A 10,405-nucleotide genomic window follows, 5' to 3' on the forward strand; every position below is an offset into this window, starting at 1 on the left:
ACGGCTGTCTGGCAAGTGCATGGTTCAAGCAGCACGTGGAGTCGGTGTGGGCAAACCTCTGGACCGAGTAGGACATGTATGACAATGTATGAGACTGCTCATGGGAGGAAGCGTCGTTGTCTTTGTTGCTCCCCCAACATCAGATGGGAAAGGCTCGCTCGAACCAACGTTGTTTGTTAGTCGTTGTTGTTGTTGTTGACGGTGGACGGGGGGGCAGTTGTGTAAATTGTTGTAACCGTGTGCGTGATGGGGGTTGGGGCGGGGGGCTCACAACACAGCGATTGAGTTGTAGCCACCAGCATTGTTCGCACCCCCACCACCACCACCACTATAGCATTACCCCCCCCCCCCCTTCTCTATCCACCCGTCCAGCCCACTAACCCTCCCAACTCCTAAACGTCGTCTTGTGGCCCGTCCTGTGATCCATTACCGATGTAATAGCTCCCCCGTGGTCACCCATTACAACACAATAAACACCCATTACGCCGTGTTCCGCCCGCGACCTGGGTGGGCCGACTCGGCCCGCGGTGTCGGCAGCGGCAAGTCTCTCTGCACCACGAGGGGTCCGCCCCCCCCCCCCCCCCCCCATATGGAGGCTCTGAGTGAAAAGAGATTTTAAAACACTCCTGCATCCTCATCCCACCTCCCACCCTCCCTCCCTCCTCAGTCCAATTGTTGAGAGCTACTACGGAATCAAGGGTTGACACTTGCGCTGAAAGTGGATGGATGGATGGGGTGGATGCCTCCCACAAAAACAAAGATCCCCTGTATAGCCTTAACAGACTGTTGGGGCAAGTGCTGTGGCACCTATGAAGGCCGGCACGTCACTGGTGTTGGCCGTGGGCGGGGTTATAGCTGGCAGGACTGCACCGACACATTTACACCCACACGGGCACAAGAGATGTCACGACTCTACGAAATGTCTAGCCGTGATTTTGATTATTACAATATGAGAAAATATAAAAATGTATTGCCATTTGTCAATCCACTGTTGAATGAGAGGCCTTTTCCACAGTGAGGGTTGTTTGACCATACTTCACCACGTTGGGTCAATGCGGGTTATTGAAGCGATGCTCATGAGTCGAGCATCGAATTGTCCGTGGGTGCCGCGGTGGCAAGGAGATGTTAACTACCTCGCCCAGTATACAGGAGGTCGTGAGTTCGATGCCGACACTGATGCCTGCTGTATATTTGGAGTTTGCGTGTCCCTCTCTCCCCGTGGTTGCGTGGATTCTTCTCCGAGTCCTCCGGTTTTTCCCTCCACATTTAGAATCAACATCACGCGTTTACAGTATTTGGCTGCTATACATTTAAACACGACAAGCCACTTCGTTGAGCCACCGGTTGTGGCCGGGTTGCTTCTGACAAAGAGCTAACATTAGCTCGGTGGGACTTACCTGGTGAAATAAAAAGTAGTTTATGGTTGAAATAGTTTTATAGAATCAGGAGTTTGTGGGGTTTTTTTTTCACTGAGCAGAAAGGAAACGCCCGATTTAGCAAACCTTCATTCGGCGTATCGCTAAGAGAGAGAGAGAGGCGGCTGCGTAGATGTGGATTAGAGTGGACGCCAATCAGTGGAAATGGGTGATGGCCGTTGGTCAAGCCAAAAAGCGGAGTGGCAGTGATTGGAGAGAAAGTATCGAGCAAATGACATTGACTCGATCAGCACGGTTAGCTATGTACCGTGCAAAAGTGCAAACATACATACACGTCTTTGCGGGAACTGGATTGATTGTTACATCGCAAGGGAGGTGTGCGTATGCATGGTGAACTTCTTTCGCACCGCACGTAGCCATGACTGATGATGATGACTGATGATGATCATGATCATGTACTCCTGTACGGATGATGTGGTGGGAGGGGGCTTCATTCAGCAGTGGATAAGGCATGAACAATGGCACTCTGGGTATGGGGCACACCTGGGTCACCTTTGCACAAGGCATTTGAAATCTCAAAGAGTTCTCACTTTGTAAAATAAAGTGTAATAACTATACCCAATAAATTCGTATGAAAATGGGGTTTCACTATGTATTATATATATGGATTCATATTCTATCAGTACTTCAAACGTGCCCTTATTTGGATTAAACGCTTTAATTCACTTCCCAAAACATGGGCTATTTCATAAAGAATTATTCAAAACAAACGAGGCTTATGGGAAGAGGATGTGTGTGGTTGAATTCTTCATGATTGCGTTCTTGAGTGTGGCGTCATGATGCGGAAAGCCCAGGTTGTGTTGCAAGCCCTATCAAAAGTTAATGTGTGGTGAATATATCTGCAGTGATGAATATTGCAATCTTGTGTCGTATTTTAATGGTGTATGGTCTTATTGTAAGGCACTGATTGTATTGGATGAGTGTAGCAATGTTAGATTTCTAAATGCAGGGTAACCCAAAAGTCAGGACATACAGGCTTATTTCATTTATTTAACACTGGCATTAAAGAGTTTAAATTATTTAATATTTAAGTTAATATTTTATCAATTATCAATATCTACGTTACTTTGTCTTTTGGGGTCACCCCAAATCCATAATTTTTAAAACTCGACCAAGAACCCTCAATAATTATACCTGGAATATTTTTTGAAATTCATAAATTCAGTTTAACACGCAGTTGGCTTTCGCGACCAATATCATCCATAATTGAGTTTTTTTTAGTGAGATCGCGTAAATATTTAAATTAATTTTAAATGAGAATTCATGCATCGTGCATTAATCACCCGAGTGTCCTGATTTTTTGGCCACCCTGTATATGGCGTCATGATTTTAGAAGACTCCACGCTTTGTAATTCGCACTTCTTGTGAGCTGTGTTTGTAATTTAACTCCCCTATTACAGGGACATTTCAATATACGAGACACATACAATCTTTGAACGAATGCCACGCTTTATAAATGTTCCAAGAGAGTAAGTGTGTGTAGATTTGTCCACATTCAAACGCACAAATGACACGCGTTAGGAGATGCATGTCAGCTGGGCTAATCACGCACACGCAAGTTGTTAAAGGCACTGCGCTTATGACCCTGACGACCCGAGTTCGATTCCAGGCCCGCAGCCGACACCAGTGGCGAGTGATACATGAACTGGTCGGGGCAAACCCCTAATCCTGTAACCCCGTATCCCCGTAACCCAGAGCGGGTTGGTGAATATGGTAACGTGGAAGTTCCAATGCCTTGCGCCACATCCAATCTGCTCACATTTGTGAACATTCTTTGTTTAAAATTTCATTATGAACGCATTAATTAACTTGTCACCAACCCACACTGACCGACGTGGTGAAGAATGGTCAACCAATCAGCGTGACCGACATCGGCTGTCAATCATCGGCACCATCATCACCGTTACGCATTATCCATCGGTGCTGCGTATGTTAAACACAAGCAACATAGCATAAACGTGTTTATTTCTAAAAGTTTATCCGGCCGTTGCATCGTGGGCATTTTGGATCGGTCACGATGGCTTTGGGGGAAGCCTTCATCCAGCAGTGGATCATTGACCACGGCTGATGACGATGATGCTGACGGTTAAATCAGCTGTTGCGTTAAAAGCCTATTATTCCGACAGTCAACCCAAGCACACAGAAGCACATGTGTCCGTTCAATCAGATTATTTATTCCATGCGATGTCAAAACATTGGGTGATGTTTGTTTTTGTTATATATATTTTTCTGTTATCTCTGACAAGTTACATTTTCTCAGATCATTGACTCCATTGGGGAGGACATCCGAACCGGTTGTTTGAGCAGACTGCAACAAAATAAGTTAAATATATTACATTCGTGAAAACGACGGTAAGAGGAGGGGTGTGAAACTAGCAAAAAAAAAGTGCACCAACAGCTTCGGACAGTCGGAAGGCGCGACTCAAAAAAAAACTAATTCAGAACGGCATCATCTCACATCAAATAACTTTTTTTTTCAACAATCTGAATGTTTAAGAAGACAATCTTTAGGCGGGTTTACCAAACATTCCAATTCTGGGATCACGGAGCCATCGGGCGTTTGTTGGCGTCGATTCTGGGCTGCCTTCTGAAACATGATCTGGGTGAGTGAGTGAATGAAAATTGTGCGCGTTAAAATATTTTAAATTGTTGCTGATGAGATGTTGTTAATAATTTAGAATCGTTCAACCAGCCTCGACGAGCGTTTTTCTCGCAGTCGAAATTTGACTTTTTGGTGAGCGGTGGCACTGTGGTTAGCACACTGTGTGCTTAGACCGCCGGCCAGCTGAGTCCGATTCCCAGCTGGGGGCAAACATCAGTGGCGACTCCTCTCTGAATTGGTCCTACGAGCCTCGGGGGTTTCGCTCAACCCTCGCACGAGTATGGGTCGTGCAGCTCCATGACTGATAGAGCATGGGGGAGGCTTTCATCCAGCAGCGGATATAGGCAAATAAGTCGATTATATTGGTAAAAATAACAATAATGACAATAATCGTTATTATATCTGACTTTTGAGTTGTCCGTTAAACTGCCCGAATCACTTAATTGATTCGCCTGATCTTGTTTTCAGAGTGCAGTATTATTATGTTTTTGTTAATATATATAATCGCGTATTTTTATGGGGATAAAATATTGCTATGACTGTAAAAGCTGATATGTGGACAATTCGTTTAAGGAAGTCTGCTTTCGACCAAAAAATATCTTTTGTACATCTCTTGATTTAAAAAAACACACTCCAAACTCTTCCGATTTTGCCTCTTAGCAACAACAACAACAACCTATACACTCTGTACACGCGTTGGCATGGTAACAGCATACAACCCATCAAATCTCGACACACTACGGGGAAATTATATTAACGCATATCAAAACAAACAAAAGAAAACCCAACAACAATATCTTAAATATGTAAAGACTAACCTGTAAACAATATTACGGCGAATTAATTAAGCACTACACAACTGTATATGTATGTATATATATACAAGACGGCGCTATTTAATTAAGGACACGTTATTTTACGGGAGAGAAAGAAACACGATTTAACAATTAATATTAACAGAACGTATAACCTATCTTTCGGGGGGGGGGGGGGGGGGGAGCTCATAAATATCTATAGCTAATTTCACCTGAACTTATTAAAGCTGGAATGTGATGACATCGATTCTCACACATTGGTTCTGTCTTTGTGTGTGTGTGTGTGTTTTTTTTAATCTGACATGCATTGTCGTCTCCAGGGCTTAACTTCAGCCGAGACAGTTGGAGCTGTCCTGGGCTGAGCTCCGGAAAATATTTAACATTTCCCCCCCCCCCTCTCCCATCTACAACTAGACAGAGGAGGAGGAGGGGGGGGGGGGGGCGAAAGGATGTCTGGGGGTGGATGGGAGGAGGTGAGGTCCAGGTGGTTGGGTCGGGTAGAGGAGGGGGGCGCTCTGAACAAGTATTCCATGACAAAATTAAAGCCCTCGTCATCTCTCGCCCCCCCACCCCCCCTCCGTTTTGCCTTCACGTCCAATTAAGAGGAATTCATGAGCGGCCTTGAGTACACACCTTGGTAGTACGCGTCGCTGCCAATCACAGTGGGTTCCATCACCCCCTTGCTCTGCATTCCTCCCATTGCCAGACCTCCGCTCATGGGCGACCCGTAACTCGAGTATGGCATGCTCTGCTCGTACGACTTAAAGTCCAGCTTGTGCTGCTGTTGTTGCTGCTGCTGTTGCTGCTGCTGCTGCTGCATCATCTGCTGCTGCTGCTGACTGGAGGACATGAGGCTGGTGATGGAGAAGGGGTGGCTGAAGTAGTTGGGATCGACCTTGAGGTGTGCGTGAGTGTCGACGAGCACGTGCGGCGGCAACAGGGGACTCGTCAGCGAATCCTGTTGCATCATCGCCTGCTGCTGCTGCTGGTGCTGCTGCTGGTGGTGGTGGTGGTGCTGGTGGTGGTGCTGGTGGAGCTGGTGAACGGGAGATGGCGTGTGCTGATCGGACATTGGGCTCAGACGGGACGGCTGCTGCTGCTGCTGCTGTTGCTGCTGCTGCTTGAGCTCGGCCATGGGAGATCTCTGCTCGCCCATGGAGCCGTGCGGACTCGACATTCCGACATTGTCATCGTCGGACAAATGTCCGGCACCTCCGCCGCTCTGGGCCGAACCGCCGCTCGCAGCGCTGCCACCGCCACCGCCGACCGAACCTCCGAGCACGGGCGAGCTGGTCGGACTCCGGCTGCCGTCCTGGGGCATCTTCTGCTTCCTGTCGCACTTGAAGCGCTTCTGCCGACGCAGGTAGCAGCCGTTCTCGAACATGTTCCCCGAGTCCGGGTGGAGCGCCCAGAAGGAGCCCTTGCCCGGCTTGTCGGGCGAGCGCGGCACCTTGACGAAGCAGTCGTTGAAGGAGAGCGAGTGGCGGATGGAGTTCTGCCAGCGCTGCTGGTTCTGCCGGTAGAAGGGGAAGAGGTCCATGATCCACGAGTAGATCTCGTTGAGGGTCATCATCTTGTGCGTCGACTGCTGGATGGCCATGGTGATGAGCGAGATGTAGGAGTACGGCGGCTTGGCGTGCGTGTAGTTGCGCCGGTAGACCTTGGAGTCGCGCGCGCGGTTGGCGAGGTTCGCCTGCCCGTAGCCGCCCATGGGGCTCACGGCGGCCCCCACGCCCGGCCCGTAGGCCCCCAGAGCCTGCATGGAGCCGGCCTGAGCACCGAGGCCGCTCATGCCGGGGCTCGCCGCGCCGGCCACCCCGCCCAGGCCGCCGCCGAGGGCCGTGACGCCGCCGCCGCCGCCGCCGCCCATCGGCACGGGCCCTCCGGCCATGCCGCCCATTGCCGCAGAGCCGGCGTGCAGGGCAGCGCCGCCCGTGTACGACGGGACGGAGGGCAGAGCCCCCGAGCCTCCCATGGACGTCATGGACATGTAGTTCATGCCGGCCATGCCGCCCAGCCCCGAGTTCATGGACGCGACGGTCGGGTAGCCCTGAGCGGAGGGAACAGCAGCGGAGTCAGACTCGGGTGACGCGGCATCGGCATCGAGGACGAGCTGTCCCCGGGCACGCTAAGCCGCGAGTGGCATCAGACAGATTTGTTCAGTCAACGGGTCAGCGGTGGAGTGTTCGTGGCATCCATAGGTCTACTACGACTGCTGCTACCGTGGGTGTGTTTTTAAACGTCTGAATTAGCAGCTCCCCGGCACGTGGGGTGAAACGTCGGACATTGCGCGTGGCAGCAGCTCGAAAGCCGCACAGCGGAAGCGCCAACACCCACGCAGTGGAATTCGAGCACGGGTCCATGTCGATGTTAGATTCGTGTTGGTGTCCGGGTTTCTATTTACGCGTGTGCACTATGTGATCCTCCGGGATTCTCAATTCGTCAATGCGATTTGGGGTCTTAACGGGCGCTCTGCACGCGTGTAAGGCAGGGACATCCCCCACACTGGTTTCCACTGTTTAGAAAATCATCAGCAGTGTCGGGCCTGCTACGAAAAATGCAGCTAGATATACGTTTGCCAGGTATTGTAAGGCGAGAGTAGTCCACCAACAACAACAGCCGTAACAGCAGCAGGGCCGAATGCCCAGCGTGGTGAAATATGGTCAAACAACCGCCACCACTAGCATAGCGTGAGGAAGCTCTATGTTATCTAACAGTGGATAACTGACAAAAGGGGGGTGTGTACGCATACAGTGAGACTGCTCGTAACAAAATCTGATTCTAAATAATATATAGCAATTATATATGATAATGCAATATATGGTAGAAATTTGATTTAAAACTAAATTCGTCGATAACAGACTGTTGGGGCAAGTGCTGTTAGCGAGCAAGGCCGGAACTGCACACTCCCTCGTGGCGATGTTTACTGCACACTGCACCAGGTACTCATTCAAGGCTGAGTCGACCTAGGGGAGGAGGCCCAGGACCGGTTCAGATAATCGTCACTGATGTTGGCCGTGAGCGGGAGTCGAACTCGGGGGGCCGGGTTCGTAGCGCATCGCGCTAATCGCTACGTTACCGCTCCCGACACACACACACACACGTATACACAAACACATAAACACATGGACGCGAAAATAATAAATGAATGATCATCACAAACTATAAACTTCACTGCCGACCTGACCTGTTTAACAGCGTTTATGGCCGCTTTAAATAATCATAATAATCGTGTGCATTTCATGCGTAAACGTTTTAATTATAATTGGTGACGATAGACGTTAATGCCAAAAAGGTGGATGCGAATGTTGCTAAGATAACATGACTTTTAATTGTATAATACATCGCGACTTGTGTCAAAAGCCAATGCTCTGTGTTGCTACGTCGTGGTGATTTTGACCATACCTCGCCATTCTGTGCCGGCCAGTGCGATTTGGGAGAAAATTCTGACCATGTATATATACACACACACACCATACAGCATATATAGATTATATAGGCGGCAAATTGTCTTTGTTTTTATGACAATATGACTCACACATGCGGATGTAGTCCGCGTGGTTAATAGGATGTCGTTTTATGCCTTCCGAGATGACGCTCGCTCCCGTGTTTAAAGTTAATTTAGTTTATATTTATTTAACGGTGAATCGTGGTACGGATTAATTGAGCGGAGGTTTAGCTTTACAAAGAACGGGGAGGTATGGTAATGTTGTATTTGTTTGTTTGTTTAGGATCATTGAGCGTCAATATTTAACATTCGCCGAAACACGCGCACACGCGCGTGCACTGATCGTACCCTAAACTGAACTCAATCGCGCGACTCGTGTGAGCTCATGGATATCGGGGCAATAATGAGGGCGATCATTCATCTGTACATAACCCCACTCGTCTCGAAAGGCGCTCTCGACTCTTTGTCCAGACCGGTGATTTATATACTGTATATGTACTATACGCGCCTTGAGACGAGAGCAAAGACGCGCAGACAGACGCTTTGAAAGAAATGTTTCCTCTTCTCGACCATGTTATTTTCATCATTTTAGCGGGGTATCTATAAATGGCTCATCATGCACGCTTTATAATGATCTGTAACCTTAATCAATCTTAACCAAAATGCGCTTTCCGTACGTTTGGTAAAACTAATCTCATTCGTGTGCGGATACGCGCTGTGCTCTAACGCTCACGAGCGCGCATTAAGACCACGAATTTGTGTGTATTTATATTTACAGTATTCATACATATATATACATATTTAACTTATATATTTCAGAGGCGATTTCGTACATCGCGCACAGGTCGACGATTCGTGGTTGGGGGTATCGAGGAGACCACTGTCTCATCCAGCAGTGGAGTAGGTCACGCCTGCTCAAGGTGGATTGTTGACGATGTTGAATCTCGACATAAAATCCCCGCTAAACGAACTCGCAGGTCGTGCCGACATTTCTCGCAGCGCTCCCGCCGCAGCGCTCCGTACGAAGATCGCACTGATGTCCAACAGCCGAAACCTCACCTCGGCCGGGTCGCTGTAGTAACTGCTCCACTCCAAGTCGTGTCCTTCCATCTTAACGGGGCTTAGAAGCGCGGGGGAGCTGTGCATGCCTGACCGCGTCAGCGTGGAAGCGTCCTGCAGTCCCAGACGCGTCCCTGTGGTCAGCCTTGCGAAGAAGCTCGCCTCGGTGGGAGTTGGGAACGAGTTGCTTGGTGGGGAGGGGAGCGGCGGGTTGGTTCGGGGCTTGAAATCGAGGCGCTGTGCCCGCGACGCGAGAACAGATGGGGGAGAAGGCGCACCGGGCTTGTCTGTCGAGCAATGCGAACGGCTTAAGACCACGTGAGAAGCATCGACTTGGGTCGAGCCGCCGCGGCTTGCTGCTGCTGCTGCTGCGTAAAGAATCTCTGAGCCAAGCCAAGCGCTCGTCAGCTCGCGTGTATTTCCCCCGTATGAAGGTTGGTCTCCTTATACAGGGGTGGGCGTCCACTCACTCCGTCTGCACACCTCCCCCCACTCGCCCCCTCCCTCCTCCTACACCCACACGCCCCCTCCACTACTCCAGCAGCACCCACCCACCTCCCACTTTAATAGCGAGCGCCGAGTCCTGTCGCCTCTCATTCCATCCACTCACCTTCCACGTCACCAGCACGGTGGGGGGGCGGCGGCGGGGGGTAGCCTCACGCAGAGTAACTCCTGCACGTAGACGTCTATCCCGCCCCCCTCTCTCACCCTCCCCTCTCTCCCTGTGCCACACCCCCTCCCCTAGCCCCACCACATTTCCCACCGCTCACCCCCCCGGTTCACCCCTTCGTGTGTGTCCGTGTGTGTACCTGTGGGGAGCGGTAGTGTAGCGGTTAGCGCGCTGCGCTATGAACCCGGCGTCCCGAGTTCGATTCCCGCTAACGGCCAACACCGGTGACGATTATCTGAACCGGTCCCGGGCCTCCTCCCCTAGGTCGACTCAGCCTCAAATGAGTACCTGATGCGGTGTGTAAACTTCGCCATTAAGGGAGACAAAGGCGGCCGGGCGTGGTGGTGCTGGTCACCCACCCCCAGTCGTGTGCCG

The 10,405-nt window shown here is 50.2% G+C and overlaps 1 protein-coding gene across 1 annotated transcript; it reads right to left on the minus strand.

Annotated features, from left to right (window-relative positions):
• Positions 1–3,597: 3,597 nt before the first annotated feature.
• Positions 3,598–9,821, minus strand: LOC133342350 (hepatocyte nuclear factor 3-beta-like). The gene is made up of 2 exons (XM_061551457.1): positions 9,361–9,821; positions 3,598–6,903 (listed from the first exon to the last, which is right to left on the minus strand). Exons 1-2 carry the CDS (start codon positions 9,445–9,447, stop codon positions 5,452–5,454), a joined length of 1,539 nt encoding a protein of 512 aa, XP_061407441.1. The 5' UTR covers positions 9,448–9,821; the 3' UTR covers positions 3,598–5,451.
• Between the last annotated feature and the right edge of the window lie 584 nt (positions 9,822–10,405).

Source organism: Lethenteron reissneri, chromosome 14, assembly GCF_015708825.2.
Source record: "Lethenteron reissneri isolate LAM-NWPU_2019-01 chromosome 14, ASM1570882v1, whole genome shotgun sequence".
Taxonomy (NCBI): domain Eukaryota; kingdom Metazoa; phylum Chordata; class Hyperoartia; order Petromyzontiformes; family Petromyzontidae; genus Lethenteron; species Lethenteron reissneri.